Below are 23,651 nucleotides of genomic sequence, written 5' to 3'. Positions count from 1 at the left end.
TGGACAGGGTAGGTCTCAAATCCCCTTGCTGACACACAGTTATAGATCTGGCACAGCCCTGTTTTTGGCATTTAGCTCTTGTTTAAGCACTGCAGGGAAACACAGCTCAGCAGTTTCTTTGCTTGCATCACCCATAGACCTCAAGCTGCCAGTATGGGTTAGGATCTCCTTACTTAAGCAAGATCTGGGAAACCCAGATTCCACCACCACCTCAATTTAAGAAACTTTGAGCCCATCTTACCTGCTCTCAAGACATTGCTCACCACCAGCTCATGAAGTGTCCTGTTACCGCCCTTCTGATGGAGTTTCTCCCCAGGGCATAATGCAAGCACTTCTGAAGCCCAAAGAGCCTCTGCAGGGCAGGAGCAGCTATAACCACTGACCTTCCCTTTGTACTTGTAGGGAAGAAGGGAAGATATTTGTACTGGTTCTTCCTTTCACGTATATCTCAATACAGAACACTATGAAATTCAGACTGGGATGGGAATGGCCTGCCAGAGGAACCCAAAAGCAGTGCTGCCTTCAGTATGGATGCATTTCAGTATGGGGACAGCCAGGCAGGAAAAGTTTGACAGAGCCTAGACTAACAGAGCCTCAGTCTACACCATGCCTACAAAATCCTCTGAAAAATCCTATCCTGTCCTACAGGAAGGAAGGAACTGCCCCAAAGACACATGGTGTTCCCTTCCAGACGGCCAACAAAGACTGAGAATGGAAGGACTTTGGGGTGGAGAAGCCACACTGACTGTCCACATCACAGGCAGCAAAGGAACTACATTTCCTCTTTAACAATTTCATTGTGCTCCACTACATTTTGAGGTGCCCACACACCTTCCTCTAAAACAGAGCCTCACAGCCTCTGGTCAGAAGAGGTTTTCAAATTTCTTGGGAGCCCTCATTAGCTTTTCATTTTCAGTCAAGAAATACTTTTTCACTCTTGACCCGTGCCTTTTTATTTCCTCCTCTTCCTTTCCTCTGGCCACACTGGAAGCATGGTTAGTTAAGATTAAGGTTAATTAAGACAGCACCTAAGAAAAAGTGAAAGAAAGACAGATGTGAATGAAATGATCAGCTGCAAATCGGGTCCCATTCTCATTGAACTCCCATATACGGGACTCAAGAGGCAGCCATCAAAAATCTTGTCTGTTCATGGGATAAAAAGCTCAGACTAAATTGCAGCATCCTTTTGTCTGTATTTCATTTCCCTTTCATGGCAAGGCTGCTCATACTTCCAATCTGGAAAAGATCCCCCCTGGCTTGTTGTGGCTGTGTGATGTGAGGTCAGTTCACCACATGCTGCTCCCAGGCAATGCTGTGGTTTAAGGCAGGCACCTGCTCCTTATTCCCTCCCACTTCTCAATGTGTTTAAAGTTGTATTCTGCCACTTTAATTTCCCTGCTCTGCTCATTTTCATTCTCCTGATAGTTTTAACTGATCCTTCTGCAAATATTTAAGAGCATCAGACAACAGAAATTGCTTTTGTCTGCGTGGGGCATCACTTCAAGCTTTTCAACACTTGTGATCCCAAGAGCTTTTAAAATATTTTTACAAGACTGAGGTATTAACAAGAACTGTATTTCCCATACATGATAATTACTTTAATGTTTCTAAAATTCCTGTATCCCCTGTATTATTATACAGAATCGGTACTGAGCATGCTACATACAAAATTGACACATTGCTGCCTCTGACAGCTTTCAGCTTCTTTTCAACACCTGTGCTGCACACCATGCTCTGGAGATCCCAGCTTGACATAAAGGGAACCGCAGCAGCAGGGTCTGGAGCTCGGTCAATTCTCCTGACAAGGAAATTACCTCTGATAACAGCCCCCCAGCACGCTGGGAGCCACCCCAGGGAACCAGTCTGGATGGGTGCTGGCGTTACTGGTGTTCCTCTGGGATCTCCGCTTCTCTGTTGGTTACTTGGCCCCCACCATATGACAGCAAACCAGCTTTTAAGACTTTTGGTTGGATTCCTTGTTTTAAGGATGTTGAGTACAGATTTTGACTGCAGTATTGACACAGTGAAGGACATTTTTAAGTATAATGTAGAAGTGCATACTTCACAGTACACACTGAAACAGAAACCCCCCATTTCCATACATAACCCCAACTTCTCTTAATATTTCAGAAAAGAATGCCTTTTTTTTTTTTTTTTTCACCTCCATATTCATTGTACTGATATCAGGAGCTGCTATATTTAGAGAAAAAAGCTTCAGCTATGCATTTTTACTTTCTAACTTAATCTTTACAGCTTTCCAGCTTTTCAAATACAAAACTTATGTGATAAACACTTACCTAAGAACATTTTAAAAGGCACAATCAAACACCAAGCGTGCCCTATTGAAATGATAACAATATACACTTTTTGATTTTATAAGCAAAGAAAACATTTAATATATATATATATATATATATATATATTTAACTGCCTACTTGGCCCATGAGTGATCAGGACATCCTGATTATGCTTGTGCTACTTTGTTTTATTTTTTATTTTACTAGTAGGCTGAGAAGGACAACACAACCGTACACAGCCACTCAGGCATTTCCAGCACCATTGCAGCAGTCTCTGCTTCTGTTACGGGTAAGACCATGACTCTTGTACGTGTGGCTAGAGGACCCACCAGCCAAAAGCCTCTTAGGATTGCTGTAAAGCTAAACACAAAGATGTGACACCAAAGAAGAGTTTTGCTTTTCAGCCCACAGCTGCATGCCCCATGTGCCAAGTGACCCGAATGAACAGCATATTGGGTACCCTCACTTAGCTGTGATCCCATAGAGATTGGTGATCTGGCAATTCAGACAGAATAGGTCTGACTTTGTGCATAAGCAGATAGGTAGGATTTTATACCCACTCTGTACATCCCGTACCGCAATTTGCTTGACTACAGAAAGTGCAAAGCAGCGGGAAATCAGCCTTATCCCCAGGCTATTAAAATCCTGAAAAAATAGAGCAAGCAATTTTGTAGTATTACATTCTAATTTTACATACCGTTTACATAAGGAATCGCTAGCTAGGTGCACATCTTCACCACGAGCAACCTCTAAACCCAGCCTTTGATTTTGCCAATGACAAAGGACGACCGTCTTGAGTAAAAAGAAACCATCGCTGCAGTTCTGTGTTATAATGCTATTAGGTTTATATGCACTTTTTCCTGGATGAAGAGCATCCTTGTGTGCTCATTAATGACAGTTATTCCACGCAGCGCCAAGAGCAGATTACAACTTCTGAAACAGTGAAGTGTTTCTGTAATGAGGAGCTCACAATTGCTCTTCATTTTTGTATTACATGAATTGGGATGTATTTTCTAAATACATAACAACACTAACAGCATTCTTTAGCCCAATCTTGTTTATTTTTAGTATAGCTGGAATGATTACATACATTATCAGAAGGATCTGTGCAGCAGTTTTGAATGATGTAGCGAGCGTGTTGAAACAATTCAACATCCTCTGTTAGGGTCTAATGAGATAGATGGTGCCAAGTAGTTGGATGGCTACTGAGATTACACAAATTAGGAACAGATCTTCCTCTTAGCTTTGTCTAAAATGAGTAATGGTACCATGCAAATACCATTATTTAAATAACCGCAGCTCCCCAAACTCCGACGTTTCACACTGTAATGACCCATTTTCAAAGCACTGCTGTTAAACATTTACCTCTGCAATTGAAAAAGCGGCAACGCAGCCAGCCACCGCTCTGCTACGCTGTTGACCTTGCCACTGACAATGACAATTACAGCATGTTGATTTAACTCGGACAGGTTTTTTCAGGTTTATGTTCACAGCTGCTGACGCAGCCATACCCGAGCTGTTCAGGTAGATGCTGCTGTGTAACACAACAAATGTGAGAAATACATATTTAAAACTCTGCTGGGCATTTCCATCATACAGTCAGCTGAAGCATGCTATACTTTCTTTGAATGTCAACCTTTCTCCTCCACTCTCCTCTGTTGGTTTTCCAGCCAGTCCCCAGACTCCACGTGTTTTGTTCAAGCCACATTCTCTGCGTTGCTGGCAGCAGTATAGCTATTCCTTTGCTTCTTTTTCAAAAGGTTTTATCTGCCTTGGGACTGAAAAGGCAGACAAAAATTGCTGGAAATGACTTCTGTGCTACCTCTGCCTGCCCTGGAGCCAACCAGAGGAGCTGTGCAGGTGGGAGAGCCAGCCCTGCAGCATGGACGGAGAGGTGGACTGGAGTCAGTCCCCAGGCAGTGTGGTAGCAGCAAAGCAAGCATAAAATTTAACGTCATACAGATTCTGTCGAGTGATTTTTATCCTCCAGATGAGCCACCCCACTTTCGCAGGAGATACACAGTAGCCAACCTCTGGTGTGTTAGCATCATTCGAGCCTGTGCTCCTTAAAGCTTTGTCCTTTACAGCTGACACCTTTCCACAGGACAAAATACCCTTCTCTCACCTTCCACCTCGACTCTGCCTCTGCACATTCCACGCAAGCAAGGTCATCTTTACCACCAAGGCCAAAAAATAGGCCAATTCCCCCAAGAAGATGTAGCTACTCTCATTTTCTTCACCGCCTGATAGTCCTGCTATTACTTTATTCTTTTTAAGAGGACAATTTTAAAGCATAACGGCTTCATGTGCAGGATTCTCTTCACTTTAATAATTACTGTGTTAATGAATTTATTGTTACTGCTTCCCCCATTTTCTATTTCTGGTTAAATTATTGTCTGCTTGTTATTGTCTACTGGGACCTCCAGAGGGACAGCGTGATCTGGTGGCCTAACCACAGGAACTGAATCCAGGAACTGCACAGCTTTATTCCAGCTCTACCAACGAGCAGATGATTAATCTGCGAACAATGCCACTGAAATCAATAATAGTGCTCAAGTGAGCAGTCAAAGATACGTTTCAAGTCCTGCTCCTTCACTCACTGGCATCAGTGGCACACTCCTGCTCGCACCTACGTGATCAAATAACTTTTCCAACCAGGTTTCCAGATAGCTACCAGCTAGGTAACAGCAGCATGCAACGGGTTTGATTCCTACTGAACCCCTGTGGCCACACTCAAGAAACTTCTTTTGGCAGACATCACTATGCAGAACTGCAATGTATATTCTCCTCAGCTAGCAAAACTCATTCCTGCTATTTCTGGCATGATTGTCTTGGGCTGGAGAACATTCTGTGGCTTTTTTTTTTTCCCCTCTCTCCAATTGCCTTTTGTTTTTCTAACATACTGGGAGACCAAGATGCCTTCCAGTTCTTTCTGAATTAATTTATGTCTTAAATTATCATAAATTATCTCTCGAATTGTCTTCAGCACCTGCAAAGCATTTGATTTTCCTCTTGAATCTCACAGCTTTGCTACCACCCAAAAACTCAGTGTTTTGGTGAAGACGACATTAGATTGAAATACAATCCCTTTTGGAGGGCATATTTCTGCATGCAGGTCTTGCCACGAGTGGCTTTTCCATGGCTGCACTCCTGACAACCTGCCATTTAACAGCACAAATCAACACCTCAGTGTAAATGCAAGGCAGAAGTGAATGTAAGGAGCATAAAACGGAAAGTGTAGCACAAATTTAGTACAGCAAACAATACACGCTGTGTAATGTGAGGAAGCACCAAGTTAACAATCCCACTTGTAAAAGCAGACATAAGCTTTCTAGTGACCACACGTGATCCGAGCCTCTGCCTTCCTCTGTGTGTGCTGGATAACCTTCAGTCCTGCATGCAAAAATTCACTTGCTCAAGCACATTTTCCAGTCGACCACAGGAAACTTTAGTAAACTCAAATCCACCGCTTTTAAATATCTTATGTGCATGAAATTTCGCATTATCGCTACACAGATGTCTAAAACAATGTCACAAACATTTACATTTGAAACTCCCCAGTTGTTTGAATTTAATGACAAAGTTTCCTTTAACTTCAGAGCCAGGATTAAGAGACAAAATGTGAGGCTCAAGATGCTTCAAGAGCAGCTTCAAGATTCACACTGCATGCCTCTCTTCGATGACATCCACGTAATTTGAATCTGTTCCGAGCACCAGGTGATGCTAATTCCCACTTTAGGATGCAGGCTGTGCCCTCTATTATCCACAAAGGTAACAAAATATACTAAAGACATCTTCTGAAAACCTTGACACTTCCATAACAGATGTAATCTGCTCTGGTACCACATGAAGTGTTAATTCTGGGTGTGCACAAGCACAGCTACCAGAAGTACACTAACAATGGAAAAAATATTGGGGGGCAAACCTGAAGGACTCACGTAGCTGATTAGCAAGTCAGAAACACAAGGACCAGTATCAGAGCCCTGGGCTGTAAACCTGGCCAACCCACGACAAGTTCATGGCTGCCACTGAGCTGGAAACCTGCAGCCTCTCCACAGCCTCTTCAGCGCATCACAGCTTGGATGCCAGGGCTGAAGAAGTCTCCTTTCTTCATCAACTGACACTCAAATCTGTCTTCTCATTCATGGTGTTCTAAAATGGCTTCTGAATTTGTTCCTATTAATACCTTCTTTTGACTTACTTTTTGGTGACTTTGAAACTTGACATTACAGATGTACTTTCCTACCCAAAGGCATACCTATGGGCCAGCGTATTCATTTCAGCAGCTAATGAACATAAGTCTTCAAGGGTGCATCATAAATAAATGCCTCAACAAGAACAGATTTTCTATTTGTATTAAAAGTGTGACTGAGTGGAAAATGTAAAAGCACCTCTGTGTAGTGGGTTATCTTTTTTTTTTTTTAACCTATTCATCATACACAAAAATAACTACCTCTTGAGGATGTATAACTTATGTAGTGGGTTTAACATTTATCTTTTACAGATTAAAGTGTAAAGCAGTAAGTACACAAACATGGGAGCACACATACCACAACAACTTAAGGACACTGCGGGTACAAAAATATAATTGCGTAAAAGCATCCAGAAGACAACAAATTAAAATAGGGCACAGAGGTGATTTGCATTCAAAAAAAAAAAAAACACAAAAAACACAGCTTTTTATTTTTTTCTTTATAACCCCAGTGAGTGCACTAGGGAAAGCAGCTCAGCTGTCATGCCCGCCATGCCTCTGTGACCTGGTGTGTCTGAAGGCTCAGGCAGCAGAGACTCAGCTGTGCAGAAACTACACAGCAATTGCATCTCTGCTCTTTCATTTGAACTACACGAAATGCATTTTAAAGCGTAGCCTACATCTACATAGGATCAGATAACTTAAATAAACACAACATGTAAAAAAAACCTGTATATAGTCGTTTAACACTACTTTTTAAATAACTTGCCAGCACAAACTAAATAAATCATTACAATTGAATTAACATTAAACTAACAGGTATTCTTCTATTGATTTCCATAAAGTTCAGATTTCTTCAAGTCAGTGAATAGCTTTAAACATTGACGGGTCTCAACTGAGGAATAAATTATTATTTTCTTTTCCTAGAGAAGTAAAGAAAACAGACCAGAACAATACAAATCAATACTCTGATTTCACACTGGGCTAATGCCATTATTGTAACTAAGAATCAGGACTGAAGAGACAACTGTTCTGGAATGGATGGAACAACCTTTAAAGAATACCTAAGCATTTTAGCATAATTTATGATATTTTCAGTCCTTAAAAAATGTGTGTTTTCATCCGCAGAGTTTATTAGCATGTCAAAAGATTAAACAAAATGCCCTCTGAAGCCTACCCTTCAGTCTACCGGCAATATTTTGCAGTTCATTTCTCTGTTCATGGCAGGGAACAGATGAGAGTACTGAAGGACAGCACATTTTGCCCCAGGGAGGAGCTCCCTATTTTCTACATTAAGAGCCAACCCGACCAGTCCCTGAGCAGGGACCAGGGCAAAGGCAAGGCACCAACCTCGGCATCCTCATCAGCACGGAAAGATGCTCTGGGGATGACACTTCAGCGACTGCTGCACATGGAAAGATAAATCAAGACATGTGAAGGCTGGGGACAAACATATGCCACTGAACTCTCGACCTGGGATGCGGAAGGTGATATATGCTATGTTTTAAATGCAGATTATGAATGGTGCGCACACACAGCTGATATAAGACTGTCAAGTGGGATTGTACAAATACTGATATCTTGATTCGATATTGCTAAAATCTACCAAAGGTGTGATGTGCTCAACTAATGTCAACGAAATTAAGAAGTTTAAATGATTTCTGATAAACACTAGGAAGACTAAGCTCATGTAAATACATTTAAACGTTTTCTTTACAAAAGCAGGATTTTCAAAGTAAGCTCACGAAACACAACTTTTGTCCCTGGGAGGGTTTGGTGCTGTGTCTGAGCACACACACACATCTGTTACACACATCCCAGACAGGAACCAGGACTTTTTATTTCTCAGGTTCTCTTGGGCTCCCCCCCAGTTACATGAAGCCAGATCCCCCTGCATTCCTCCTCTTTGCCATGTGAAGTTCTGGTCCTGCAACAAACGTATGGAAATTACGAGCGTGCTTTACAGCCGGGGCTGACTTTAGGGAGCAGAGACAGCCGGGTGTGAGACCTGCAAGCTCCACCTGGACTCTCCGCTCACTCCAGCCACCCCAAAAGCCTCCTCCCAGCTGCCGTGCCCCCCAGCCCCGTCCCCGTCCCCTCACCTCCGTCCTCCTCCAGCGAGTTCATGCAGGGGAAGTACACGGCCAGCGCCTCGAAGGAGGCGGACAGGCTGCTCCGGCTCTGCGAGCGCTGCATGCTGCGCCCGCCGGCCGCCGTCTGCCGGCCCATCTTGGCCGAGCGGCACCCGCCCTTGGCGCGGTACAAGAAGCGCGGCGTCTTGGCGGCGGGAGGGAGGGATGGAGGGAGGGTACGGAGAGAAGGGAGCGCTGGGCGGGCTGCGAGCCGCCCGGCTCGGCGATGGCTCCGCCGGCTCCGCCGCTCGCGGTGGGGATGAGGCGAGGCGGGCCGGGCAGGGCAGGGCAGGGCCGGCGCCTGTCAGCGGGGCGAGCCGAGAGCGGGCGGCGCCGGGTGGGCAGGCGGGGGCGGGCCCGGCCGCCCTGTGGGGAAGGCGGCGCCCCGCAGGCACCGCCCGCATGGGTCGGGACGGGGGGAGAGGCTGAGAGGCTGAGGCAGAGCCGGTACGGCACCTGAGGCACGAACGGGGCTGAGGGGAACGGGGTGGCTGAGGCTGGCCACCTCTGGAGCCAGCCTGTGCCACCCGTGCCCAAGCAGGGACACCCACAGCAGGGTGCCCAGCACCACGTCCAGGCGGCTGCTGAAGGGCTCCAAGGAGGAGACCCCACAGCCTCTGGGCAGCCTGTGCCAGGGCTCCGTCACCCGCACAGCACAGAAGGGCTCCTGGTTTCATTTCTGCCCCCTCTGTTTCAGCTCTGCCCGCTGCCAGTGGTCCAACACCCAGTGAGGAATCAGCCCTGCAACAAGAGGCAAATCCCACACCGCTCCTTCACTTCAAGCGAAGCTCCTTCACTTCTAAAGCAAAGCTTCAGAAGCTTCAAACTTCTAACACACACCTACATCCTTTGCAGATGCAAGGGTGTCTTTTCTGAATTCACACACTTTGCTCCTAGCTCCGGTACATCATTTGCATTTTTGATTTTATTGCTATGTTCTCATCACCATTTACCTTTCTGCTTATCCAGGATGATTTATTAATGCTGTGTATAGCATTTGGCAAATTGTCCCCCCAAATGGTAAGAAACTAAAGCACAGGACATCATTAAAACCATCAACTTACTGCTGTGTTTTGCAGCATCAACAACTCCTTCCCCTATAGTTCACAACAATGCAGAAGCAGTACCAAACCCTGCACATGGCTGTTGTTTTGCTACTGGCACTTTAAACCACAACATTAGTACAAGTGATTTTTTTTTCCCCTGTTATCTTTCAGAAGTCTTTAAATCCACCCAAATAATAGTAAATGATATTCAGGGTTTGATCTAACAAACTTCACAGTAAAAATGCCAGTTTGAAGCCAAACAAAACATCACAAAAAATTGCTTATAGAGCTACACCTGGAGTGTATTCCATTGAGTTGATGACTGAAAAATGCTATTTGTGCTTGGATAATAATAAAAGATCTTGAACAGTCAACAGAGTTGTGCTTTGCTGCTGAATGAAAACCCATCATAAATTCAGCACTCAGGGACAGAACTGATCACCACTCAATCTATAGGAAAAAAAAAATGACTTCTTAGTGAATTCACTGTAGTGACAGCAATTTTTACAACATGCCTGATATTTTCATTTTAAGACAACTATAATCAAGTATTCCTAATAAGATGTGCATCATGTGACACCTCTAGCACTCACTTTGGGACAAGATAAATCCTCTGTTCCTCTGCACTAGCAAGACATGATATCCAGAGCAACTTGTCTAGGATTCAACATCTTATAAATGTCTCACTCAGGCCATATTCCAAAAGGTACATTCAGTTGGTGATGATACTGGATGAGGCACTCCAATTTGAGATGGACACTCAGCCTGCAGAACATGCAGCACTCCCTCTAAAATCACCCTTTGCATCTGTACTAGCACTGCATCACGTTAAAGTGTAGTTGAATTGCAGAGAGAACTTCTGTTTACAGTTTACTCTAAAAAGGTAAGTTACTAAAAGACTGTAAAGCAAATGATAATAACAACAACAAACCTCTAATATACAGCTATCACTTAATTGGCAAAAAATAATGAAATGTGTTGATGTAATTGATAAAGATATTTTAAAGAGATCTGACTGTAAAGTTTTCTATCTATAAAAATAAAAGCAAACTTTCAACAGTCTTAGCAGCCACAGGCATTACAATGAGTCAGTGCTGTTGTTAATATTGTACAGTATATAACAGAAGTATTACTATCATTGATAAAATCAGTCTGTACCAAGAAAATCACTTTAAATATTGCACAATCCATAATCAATTCAAAATTACCCCAGTTGCAGGTTGTGATACAAGACACCAATTCAGCAAACATATGACAAAGCACCAAGACTCCTTAACATGCTTCTCTCTCCTGATTTTCCTCCTTTAAAATAAAGGCTCAATGGGAAGAATGAAAACAAAGACAAAGAATTGAGATAAGACAACAATTGCCAGTGTTCTGGGAGCTGGGGAGGCTTTCCTGGAACATTCGATAACGAGTGCATTATACAAATAATCTAATTGATGGCAGTCTAGACGCATGTCTTGACTGCAGAAAACAGGACTACCACCCTGGCATTGACACCAGAGCAGCTGGCTCCTGAATGCAAGATAAAAGCATACATTGCCATAAGAGGATCCTGTCCACTGATATTATAGAAAGGTGACCCTTTTAAACCTGCAGTTATGGAATGCATTTTGGGAATGGAACTGGGAAGAAGTTATTGCCCCTTTCTTCACCACTTTTTCTGCACTACTGTCAGTCATGGACCACAGATTTCTTTTGTTTGCTGCATACAGGGTTTGCTTCAATCACAGTTGTCTTCAGAAAAGCCAGTGAAGCTGCCTAGCCTTCTACACATCTCAATTATCTTCAACTTGCACTATACCTATCAACTATTAAGCATAAGATATTATATATATATATATTTAAGCTAAAGCAATACACTGAAAAGGTCACAAAATTACTTCCCAGTCAGTGTATAAGTGTTATCAGATGTAGTAAGAAGCTGTTACTTACTGTACTTTGATAATGTTAGAACTGTGCTGGTGTTCTCATGCCTGCAGAGAGGAGCGCGTGGCAGCTCCAGCCATGCACATGAAAGGGGCAGGGTCCAGAAAGCTATGGGTCCTTCACAAGGTAATGGCTGTTTTTACTGTTTCCCAACATACAAAAAATAACTGTTCTTGCCTTGATCATGACTAACATGATCACGAACTCCATTCAAGACTCCCTGTATATTCCCAGGGCCATGGCTCCCAGTCCATGGTCTAAGTCTTGCAGCATGAACCATCAGTGGTCTCCTTCTCTCTGCAAAGATTCCTGATATAATGACCACTCCTACATCAACCAGAATCCCACTTTTCTAAATTGCATTTTTTGAAAGTCAATACATTTTGCATTTTCCAAGCATTGCCTATCAAGGGAGCCACACTCTTCCTTCTGCTGAAGCAGTAACAGTGAATTTTTCCATTCCAATACTTTTGGCATTTGCTATTGTAAGGTCAACTCCACCCCAAGTATCAAGCTAGGTCCACAGTACAGATTTCTACCAAAATAGCTTTGCTGACTGACACAGATGTTCTAGGAGAATTCCCTAGTTGTTAGTCCAAGTGTGGTTATATCAGCAAAACAGCGTTCTACTAGAGCTGTTTGTTTTGCATTTGCTGGTACCCAATTCCAGAAAAATGCTCCTAGTGTTCCCGTTTCCTGAACAGTCTGTGCCAGTGGAAGTTTACCTTTAGGTTGTTTAGCCCTTGTAAGGATCATTTCAAAGTTTTGCCTGCACATTTTAAAACCACATACAGATTTGAAGAGCTGAAAGAAATGGCTTTCATATCTCTTCCAAAACACAGACTTCAATTTCTAAGAATAAAATTTAGAAATTTTAGCAAGGTGGGGATGAAGAAGTACTAGTATTCTTCTTCCTAGAAACATAGGATGCTTTCAGATCAATGGAGATACCAGTTTTAATTTTTTAAACAAATTTAATTTTTTAGACAATGGAAGGAAAGAAATCTGGAAAAATATGTCTCTCTCTTGCTTTAATGCTAATATTATTCTTATTTAAATAACATATATTTAACTTTCCCCTCTGATGTTTACCATAAAACTATAAATCCAAAATAAATCATACTACTTCTAAATAACAGAGAGAGCTGCTAATGTCCTGTCATTGCAGTAATGCAGTGTAGCTAGCTCACAAAAAGCTAAGAGGTCAGCACCAGAGCAGGAAACCTTTACACAGCTAAGTATTTCTATTTTGATTAAAATAATTTCACACCTTCCTGATCACAAGGTAATCTGCAAACCACAAGGTGTTGTAGAACTCAGCAAAATATATTACTTCATAATGCTTCATCAGGGTGAGAAATAAAAAGCACAGAAATAAAAATGTAAATGCTCTTTTAAGGTAAAAATAGTTTTTGTTTTTCTTCTTCTTTTTTTTTTTTGAGAAAGAAGCCCACATAAAACAATATTAATCTGTTAAAAAAACACACATACGCGATTTTATATGAAAAAGCATATATGTAGGCTATCTGCTCTCTTTATTTGGATCCTAACCCACCTTTTTGTCTCTGAGAAGGGAAATCCACACGGCATAACCTTCTTTATAATGAAACAAATCCATCAGCTTAGAAACATACTTCAGGTATTCACATGTACTCTCAAACATTATTTCAGCTGCCTGTGTACCCCATGGAAGGTTTTCAAATTGCCTCACATGAGACAGTGTAATTACTCTCTGAAACTGTAAGTTCATGCAACATGATTTGTTTCCCTCTGTAATTCAGCCTTCAGTACAGAAGTGACAAAACCAGGGCAGGAACACTGCACTTGAGCAGCTTGGGGAGCACAAGGTATACGCAGAGGTAATGCACCTGAGTTGATGCAGCAATCTGCTGGTGTTACTTAACAAGCTGTACTGTGGAAAAGCACCCTATTACCTTTATGCTTGTATTTTTCCAGAAAAAAAAAAAAAAGGACAAAATATTTAAAAAGAAGTACTGAGATGAAATGTGTTTTGCACACAGCATGTGAAAATGACAAATGAGGACAGAGCAAGGTATGCATCTGTCACCCACTGCTCTCTGGCTCTGCAAAGTGTAGAAAGCACAGTTTGCTGAGACACTGCTGCTAAAATGCAGGTCTGGTTAGATGAGTCTACCTTGGGAGAGTATTACATTATTGTCAAGTGGGGAAAGCTTCAGTGAGTCCAAATGCCAGCACTGTAAGGGGACATTTGTCTTGCAAGCCCGTAACCTAATTTTGACATACCTGCAGAAGGTTAATGTATATTAAGTGGGGATGATTTTGCAAAGTTCTGTGCCTATCGCATTATCTGTTGCTCTTGATACCCCAGACAGGATTCATTGGCCCTGTGCCACACCATCTGCAATACTCCGGGGCACAGCAACCACGGTGCTCCCTTGAGGCTTCCCATGCCATGCACAGCCCCGTGCCAGACCCTTATCGAGGGCACCAATTTCATGCCAGGCAGGTAATGTATGGGGTGTGAGGCCTCCAAATCTTAATGAGGGTTTTAGAGGGGGGCCCTACTTAGAGAGTTCAGCCTGCTAATGAGACACCTGAACTTGAACGGTCAGCTCTGAATTCACAGAGTACAGAGTGAGAGTCTGAGGCAGTCGGTGTGCACTGGGATCCTGCCAGGAAGAACAATAAAAACTGCTCTCCAAACAAAGTCTAAATGAGCTAGAGAAAAGAAATGTATTTTTATCTACTGATGTCATGTTTAACTGACAAAATCACAAATTTTAGCTTTGTTTTGTAAGGTTTCATTCTGTTTGCCTTTCCTGCAGAGGAATGCGTGCTGTTGTCATTACACTGCTCTCATTTCCATGGCATTTGAGTCATAGCAGTGTCTCTTCAGCCATGATCACACAACCACATGAATCCCAAAATCCCACTGCTGCTGAAAAACATTTTTATTTTTCTCTTTCGCTTGTTTTTACTCTGGTAATCTACAGCTACATCTGCCCGAGTAAGTGCAATACCAAGGCACAACCTGAGGCACTGGAACTCGACCATTTCACTGCCATGCTGTTAGATGCATCTCTAGCAGAGCATCAGGCTGAACATCTAGCACTCCTCCGATAAAGCCCAGCTTCGGGAGTTAAAGTGGGACAGCAATCTCTTCCCAAAAGCTGTTGGAGGTAAGAGAGTTGCAGAGTATGGATTTGGGTAATTCTGTGCCAGCTGGACTGAGTGCTAGAGATCAAGCCTGTGTATTTGAACGCTGTAATACAGAGAAAACCTGTTTCTCTCAGATATGACACTACTGGAGATCTAAGACTGCCAGGCAGGAATTTGACTGCAGATACAAAATACAAAGTTCACTTGCCGAAGAACTTACCTGGTTTCACATCACTATGCTACAAATATTTAATTTAATTAAATAAACAAGTTAGCTGTTTAAAAGACAGTTAACGACACTACCACGGTATTAATGAGTTCAAATATGATTCAGCATAACACACGTTAATTTTTAATTGCTCTGAGTAACCTGTAACTCTCAGAAACCTCTCACGCTTTGCAGATCATCCTGTACTAAGTGTACACCACTTCCCGTGTGGCTGAGTGACTGCTGGTGGGTGTATGGTCTGGCCAAAAGGGGGCATTGGCAGCATACTCATGCCTAGCTAAACTGCTCAGCGTGGGAGAGCTCTCTTAGCCAAAGGTTAGTACTGTTGAAAACATTATTGCAACCTTCAAGGGAAATAACTAACACGCTGACACCTTCTTGGATGGAAAACCAATACATGGAGAGTAGGATGCATGCCTCTTAAATATCTCTTAATTGAAATGTAATGCCAAACTGCTAAGAACATAGATTCTACTGATTTGGGAAATTTCCCAAATAACTTAAATTCAAGTAAAATGGCAGTTTAAAGTTATTTCCCTGATATCTCATGTTATGTATGCAGAAATGCCACACATTTTTCTTACACATTTTTGTAGTTTCCAAAAATAGTGACCTTTCACCATATCTATCCATCTAGATCTGTACACATTGGATTATATATGTCTACACTATTCTTTTCATAATTTCATACTTAGGGACTGAAAATAACAGACAGCTGTAAAATTCCATAGACTAGGATACTACTGGTACTATTACTATTATTACTACTAGTAGTAGTAATACTAGCTAATGTTTACTACAGACCAGATGTGCTGATAGAAATTTGGCCCCACACCCGACCTGTGTTGGATCCTGCAAAACGCTGAGCAACTTCAGCTTCTTTATCTACGTTGGGCTTTAGGAAATAAATTTTACTTCTCTAGCTAGTAAAGTGTCCCATCCAAAATGATAAAAAAAAAATCCTTAAAAACAGAGAATGCCTAAAAATAGCATAGAATGATGTCATAAAGATATAATAGGCTACAATCTACAATAAACTACAATGAAAGCATGTAAAACATTCATACGTCAAAATGCTCAACATTTTCTTGTATCCATATTCTTGTTTCAATTGATTATAGGTATGTTTTTCAGGCATGTCTAATTCCAGGTCAAAATTTTAAGCACAATAAAGAGCAAATATTACATAGAAGAGCAATATTTTCTTTTCCTAAGTTAATTCACATAGAAATAAAATCATACCAGTCATCAACAGGTATCATTCATCACACCATTTGGCACGTTTGACTGTCACATTGAACCAAGTGCAGCAACCAAACATCAAATGGAGAGTAACAACAGCCCACAGTGCATTTCCATGGCAGCTAGCAGATCCTGCACAGTTATGCCAGGTTATGGGGTAGGTTAGGTTGGATGGATAACCTCTCCTGTAACTCAAGTACAAGTGTCAGACCAATAGTGCAATCAGATTGCATACTGTGTGACAGTAAGTCATAGAAAAAGATGGAAAGTGAAAGTCCTAGGAAAAGCAATTTATGATTAAGATTTCGTCTAGCATACGGTGCTCTACACATTTCCTTCAAAGTCTTCCACAGACAACTGAATCAAGTCTGCTGAGAAGACAACCCTTGGTCTTCAAAGTCTTACAATCCTTATAGCAGTATGCAGCTCTTTTTAAATTTTAAGAGGAAACATTTTAGGGGAAGCATTTTTAAGTTGCTACAGAAATACACCTCTACCGAAGCAAATACTTCCAATTTATTTTTCAAACTGTGGTTTGCTAATAATACCAAAGGAAATCCACAAAGTCATAAAATCCCCAAACTTTGAGTGCTTTTAAAGGAAGCTGACTGTGTGGAAGGAAATGTCTGGAAATTGCTTTGCTCGAACCTCCTGAGCAGGACAAGTGTGATGGAAATACCCTCTGAGCACTCAGCTCGTGCACATGTGCAAACCCGTGATTCACATAAACCATCAAAACAGCAAATTCATGCACTTTCCAAAGCTGCCTCAGATATGCGTCTCCAAACCCTTCAGGTATAACTTAGACTGTCACCTGAAGTGTAAAAGAGGTGAGAGAAGTATCATAAATGTACCTCACATTTTCATCCTCCAAGCCCCTCCTGATCATCTGCAAAGCTACACGTAAGCATGTGTCTGTGAGCAATTTTCACACTTTTGATCTGTTTTCCTAGGATTATGCTATATTTGCTAGTTGACTGTATTTCAAAAGGTTGGTCCTTTACTTTCAGCTGGCCACTTTTCGCTGCCATGTTGAGTCAACATTCTCAATTTCAAATGCATTAGCAAATAATACCCTACTAATTTTTGCCTAGCCACATACATAGGGAGACAGTTCATATCAATTTCCATTTCATCAGTGTAAATTCAAATTGGCTTACTGAGGTGAGGAGTATGAAGTCCTCAGTGGAAGGGAAAGTTTGTAATGTCTCTCTTTTGCTTTATCTGTTAGTATTAGCTATTTTAAATAAAAATGAACATTCGGATTATTCTATCAAAGAATGGCTCATTTAGCAGTACAAAATCCAGTAACTCTGTTCTTTTTCAGGGGTCAAGGCAGTCTCCATCACTAGTAGTAAGGGACTCACATCAGTGCAAAGCTCTTTCTCTAGGTTAGAGAGTAAAAGAGAATCTTTTGCTGAAAAATAAATAAATAAATACATTTGGACAGTTCATGCTCTGTGAAATGATGGGTTTACCTACGCAGCACAACAGAGTTCATACTTTAGCTGAGCCTAGGTACTGGAAACTGCAACAGTGCTGGGTTTGGGCAGGTTAAATAGTTCTCCAGAATATGTCAGTTGTTTGTCTGGAGTCAGCTCAGGTATTTGTGGCAGTGCTACGCTGTGTAGCACTGAGATACACCAAGATCCATCTCCTCACTTGCACAGATTAAAAGTAGGAGTCTAGTTTAAACCAGCTTCCCAAGCTCCCTCTATAGGCAAGGGAAGAAACTTTGAAACACTCTGATTGTAACAGATTGCAATGCCAGAGTACCAACTAAGGCAAATTAGTGAATTTTTATTTGTGGAGAAGTTAGCAGCCAATGCTAACTGAAAATAGAAAACCTACTGACTCAGTTAGGAACTACACGCAGCCACACAAGTAACAGAAGCAAACTTGGAAGACAGAATGACGAACTACTGATGCTGCTAGTGAGCAGCAGTAATACAAATGAGACTCCCAAACTGTTTTTAGCTATTGGGCTGGTACAGTTAAGGCACATCAGGTTTTGAACCCAACAGATGAAAGATGGTACAACATACAACAACTTCTGAGGCCTCTGCTTCTCCCACCCTGAAGCCCATGAGACAGTTCAGGGCAGATCTCACAGGCAGCTTGCCTCCTGCTGACAGCCCAGGTGGAGCTGCCTACTGGGACTGCTCCTTTTTGGTACATACACACATGTCTGTCCATAAGACCACACATATTTATATATGTAAATGTATATATTTATACACACACACAAGAAATGCCATTTTGTGTTTATCCACACACGCTTGCATCTATATCATACTAACAGTTTTTATATTGCAGGAAGTATGGGAGTTGATGATGAAGTGAAAAAAGCAATCAGCACAGCAGCCCAGCTATTGAACATCTCTCAGTACTAACGGAGGTTTATTTTGAAATATTCTCGTATATAAACAGTATGTAAAAATAACCCCCAAATAATCAATAAAAATCATTTCTTATTAAAACATATAGGATCATAGAATCATTCTCCATACATTTCAGCTGAATAGTACATAAGCTATTCTATAAAGGAGCTGAGAAACTCTCTCCCCCACTTATTTTGGAGAGATCTGTCAGGAAATCTGGGTTCTCAGAACCCCAAAAGTCAAGCCAATAATTCTTTGATTATTTCTTCCCTCCCTCCCCCCCCCCCCCCCCCCCGTCCTTTTGTTTCACAAACAAAATAAAATAGACACACATTTTGTTAATTAAAATTCCTTTTTTTTTTTTTTTTTTTTTCTGTATGAATACTGGCTATTGTTACTTTCTAAAATAATCTTTTGCGGATTTAACAAATGTCAGACTTTCATCAGGATTCTGCATTTTTGTTTAAAGAGCTCTACAAAATTCAGTTAGAATAGAAGCAACCCACTAATGCAAATGAGTTATGTGAATACTGTTTTTCTACGTCTGATTATTATGTAGTGCGTCAAAGATAGCTGAGTCTTTTCCTAATTTTACAATGGGGGCTTTCATTTAATATTTTAATGTAGTTTAGTGAATAAACCTCTCCTAGTTTTCTCTATACACTACTCTAAGTCAGTCACACCATGTATAATAATATTATGGTCAGCTTGGGGAATATCTTTAGATTCAGGGTCATGTATATATATGACTTCAAACCTGCATGTATGAAAAGAGAGGAAAAATGTTCTCTAAACACATATAACAAATGACCATACGAAAATGTTTTTGCTTTTACAGAATGTTTTAAATTTCCATTTAAACCATATTTTACAGTGTGCAAAGTGATATATAATGGAAAGGTACAGACCTCACAGTCAAAATGTTGATACCAGTGTCTGTTACAGACACAGGGCCACCTCCTGGCTTTGCTTACACCTATGTGAATAGAGTCATTCCCTGAACCCCTCCAGATTAACTTTACATTTGAGGTGTCATAGAGGTATATCAGGTAAGCACAGGAATCAGCTGACTTATGTTCCTTTTTGCTCCAAAATCTTCTATAATTAAGCTGCCATCATGTCTAGAATATTGTTCTTAGGGGAGAGATAAGTATTCTTAAACAGGATTAAAGACAAATAGCTTAATAAAATGTTAAGCTGTTTAACTGGAACAATGAAAAACAGCATTGATATGAACTACTCAGACTTCTGCAAAAAGCCAAATAAAACTTACAATGGATAAGCCTTCAGAGTAAGGGAAAAAGATGTTCCTCTGTAGAGCTGAATGCAATATTGAACAAATCATACATAAATTCAGGTTTCCAACATCCACACAGTCCAGTAATCAGCCTTCTGTTTTCATGTCCCAGACCAAACAGGAGACCAGGACAAAAGTGGACAAAAAATAAGAAAATATAAACGGCCATACCAGGACAAACCAAATGTCCAATTACTCAACATTCTGTCTGTTAGTATGGCTAATACCAATGCCTAAGAACTGCATGGGAGAAAATAAAAAATAAAATAAAATACATTTAAAAAAAAACATGCATAGGAAGGAACACCTCTGTTCCATTGACACTTTATTGTCTTTCTCAGTTAAGGGCTTTCTCAAAGGCTCTAGTGCTTCTTGCCATGGCTACATCCAATCCACCTCATTTTGTCTTACCTCTTTTTGAGCCAGTATATACATTTGGCCCATACAGTATCCTACAGAACAGGTCCCACAGTTTAACTTTGTGCTGTGAGGAAGTAGTTCCTCTTACTTTTTTTCCTGGCAATTGCATGCTGTGCCCTAGTTCTTGTATTGTGAGAACAGTGAATAAATCATTCCATAGTCACCTTTTTTCACAGCTCTCAATTTTCTCCTCCAGTCATTTTTTTTTTTTCTGAACCAAAAAATCCCATCTATGTTTTTCTCCACTCTTAATGCATTTCTGCATAGTTGCTCTAGCTCTGTGACCCCTTTGAGGCTGTCAACCATCAGAGATGCACACAACAGAATAATGATACTAAATTTCTGCTCTGCTTTGTTATATTCTTTTCCTAATAATTGTAACATCTATTTTGGGGGGAAAAAACAACAACAACAAAAACACCAACACACAACATAAGAGCTTGACTGTGAAGTCAAAACAGAGGCAGGAAAACATCAAATCACAATTTCAGTTTGAGATGACTTTACAATAAATAAATGTTCTCATTTTTTGAGCAATTTCTAAGCTTTAAAGAGTGATGAAAATATCTTGCTTCAGTTTTGGAGAGCCTCAGCACATAAAAATCTGTGTTCAGACAGTGGTCTGTGAAAGCAGTGATCAACTCTGGGTGCTTAAACCAAGGGACCTATGACTCTTTTAGTACATAAATTCTGACTTGGGCACTATGCTTGCTTTGTGTTGCATCCTGCAGAACAAAGATAAATCAGATAATCCCTGCTGAAGTTCATTTATGAGTGACAGGAAAATGGACCCGGTCTATGATTTTCACTTTACTCTATATGAAGACATAAAGCTACTGAGAAAAATAGGAAACCTTTTCAGACTTCCTAATTAGGGAAGTCTTTGAGATAGGGAATATTTTGCAACAGGTCTAAGGGAAGTTAGTGACTAAGATGTTGGAAAACAAGTAAAGAGCCCCATCAGAGGAAGCCAGCAAACAGCCCTGCAGAGTAAACTTAAAGACTTTAGATGAAGATGGTATATAAATGAATGACAAAGAAAGAGGAATTGCTCCTTAGGCATACACCAACAAATTACAAGAGTCAAAGATGTATATGTTTAACTAGGAAATGTCTTGCTCTGGGATTTGATGCAAATTGTGCCAGTAATTATTTTATGAGGGACTAGGAGAAACCACTGAGCATCACTTCCAAATTTTAACTGGAAGAGGAAAAAAAAATCCTCCCTTTCTTGTAGATTGATCTACCCAGATGAAGCTGAAACAGCAAGATGACTGTAGACAAATACCAATAAAAATTGCTGGCTCAAGTCATATAAAGGAACCTGTAGATACAAACCCTAACACCTGCTGAGTCCAGGTGACACTGATAAAAATCTGCAGGGACATAAAGGCTCCTGGAAGGCCATTTGCAAAATCAGCACCCTAGGAAAAAGGAGTTTTGATGTAGGCAACTGAACAAACAAGCCAGGTGGAAGACTAATAAAGGGTGCAGTATTTCCCCTTCTGAATTTAGTGTGAACAAGGATGGGCTTTCTTATAGGAAAGTAAAGATGTGAAGCATGGAAAGTTCATCATGAGAAGGATCTTCAGTCATCACATGAAAAATGTACATGAGAGGAAATCTGCAGTATATTATAAAAGAGGAAGTAGAAAAAGAGAGACTGTGGCAGCAGCAGGAGTTGCTCTTGTTGTGAGGGTTATCTCCTGAGACCTGCCAAGCCACTGTTCAGTTCACGGAAGATTGGATTTATTCTTTTGGACTGGGTGAAACTAACAGAGAAATATATCAATTTTTTTATTGTGATTCAATTACAGAGGCCACAGAGGCTTTGGTTATATTCCGCGCTCCTCCTGAGTGCTAAGGTAACACACACAACTCCCATTATAGAGAATCTGACTCGGTTTTCAGCTGACTAAAGCACCAAATAACATGGCCATTGCCTTTTCTAGTTCCTCGAGTCCCTACCAAGTGGTCCCCAGGTGGTGGGAAGCAGGTCCATCGAGCTGCTGCCCTCTGACAGCTCTGCCTGCCACCCAAGGAGCACTCACAGGACAGAGGCTGGATAACTGCACAGCAAGACACGACCCACCGCAGCTGTGAGGGAACAAAGGGGCACAAAAGAGGTGGCCTATTGCCCAGCAGGTTAAGATTAGGCAGGTCTCATATCAACAGTCATGGAAGGTGCTTTTGAGCTATTAGTCAGACTAATCTTTTCTTTCGTTTGCTTGCACTCTCTCACAATTGTCATAAACTTTGTTATTGCATCCAAATTTCCTTGCTAGACACTGTGTGGACCTTCACATGAAGGCTGTTTTTACCTTGTAAGAGGACATTGTATCTTTGATCCAAAATTTTAACTCCAACACACAAATTAGCACCCAAAAGCTATCTCTAGAGACACCTTCATATTATAAACATTTATGTGTTTTCTGTCATAGATACCTTGAAAATTACCTCTTTTTTTTGTAATGTCTCCACTACTGAATACCAGCTATACCTAACCTATTAAGAAAAGGTGTAAGAGCAGGGCATTTTTTGAACAGGATCTTTCAATTCCTAATGTTCAAATTCCTGCTGAGAGCCAATAGAGTCACAATTTGCTGACTTTTAGATGATTCTGTGAACTTTTTTTCCTTTCTTAGGATATTGACAATAAAGGGATGCTAGGAGAGAAAAACTGTTGTGTTTAATCTCAATGGACTCCTAGTAAAAATAATTTATTTTCAACTTTTATAAAAGCTGTCTAACTCAAGTACAGGATGACTGAAATTTTCAAATGAAAATTATTTTTAGTTTTTAAAAGCATCACTGTATGAAAAAAAAACAACCCACAAACATTTCTTTTCAAGGAAAGGTAAGGAAATTTGCTCAGAATCACAGTACTGAATGAAGTTTGCCAAGACACATATATAATATCAAATTTAGAATGCAGCTGCTTCTTTAAAGAGGATTCTTTAGCCTCACTTTATTTCATGTCAAGTTCTTGCAGCTTAAATCCAAAATCTGTCTTGGCAATTTGATCAGGGTTGGGAGGAGACAGTCTTTTGTGGCAGGGGACATCTTGGGGGCCATTGAGGCTTATTCCTTGCTGTGGGACTTTTGAATCCATCAGGTTTGAACAGATTTAACATTTACAGGAGTGGTTTTTTTCCAGTCATTCATCAAGCGGCATTATATGCTCTGTAACAACTGCCCTGCTTCACTGTTCCTCTACAAGAGCAACAAAAGCTCAGTAAACCTCAGCATCTGCTACTTTGCAACAACACTGTTTGGGAAGATCAACTAGTGAGATACTTGGGTCTGACTGCAGGACAGTCTTCTCAGTCAGCAAGGTGGTGG

General features: G+C 41.0%; 1 protein-coding gene across 30 annotated transcripts in view; it reads right to left on the bottom strand.

Annotated features, from left to right (window-relative positions):
• RIMS2 (regulating synaptic membrane exocytosis 2) overlaps nt 1–23,651 on the bottom strand; it is a 446,419-nt gene that overhangs the window by 8,063 nt on the left and 414,705 nt on the right. The window contains exon 1 of one of the 30 annotated variants that reach the window (XM_032181319.1): nt 8,592–8,902. The exons of the other annotated variants lie outside the window; for them this stretch is intronic. Within the exon in view, the coding sequence (XP_032037210.1) occupies nt 8,592–8,718 (127 nt within the window). The 5' untranslated portion in view covers nt 8,719–8,902. Of the gene's footprint in view, nt 1–8,591; nt 8,903–23,651 lie in introns of those variants that run through there. 30 annotated transcript variants of the gene reach the window in all.

Source organism: Aythya fuligula, chromosome 2 (genome assembly GCF_009819795.1).
Source record: "Aythya fuligula isolate bAytFul2 chromosome 2, bAytFul2.pri, whole genome shotgun sequence".
NCBI lineage: Eukaryota > Metazoa > Chordata > Aves > Anseriformes > Anatidae > Aythya > Aythya fuligula.
The sequence above is the reverse complement of the archived record's forward strand: the minus strand, read 5'-3'. Positions and strand labels throughout refer to the sequence as shown.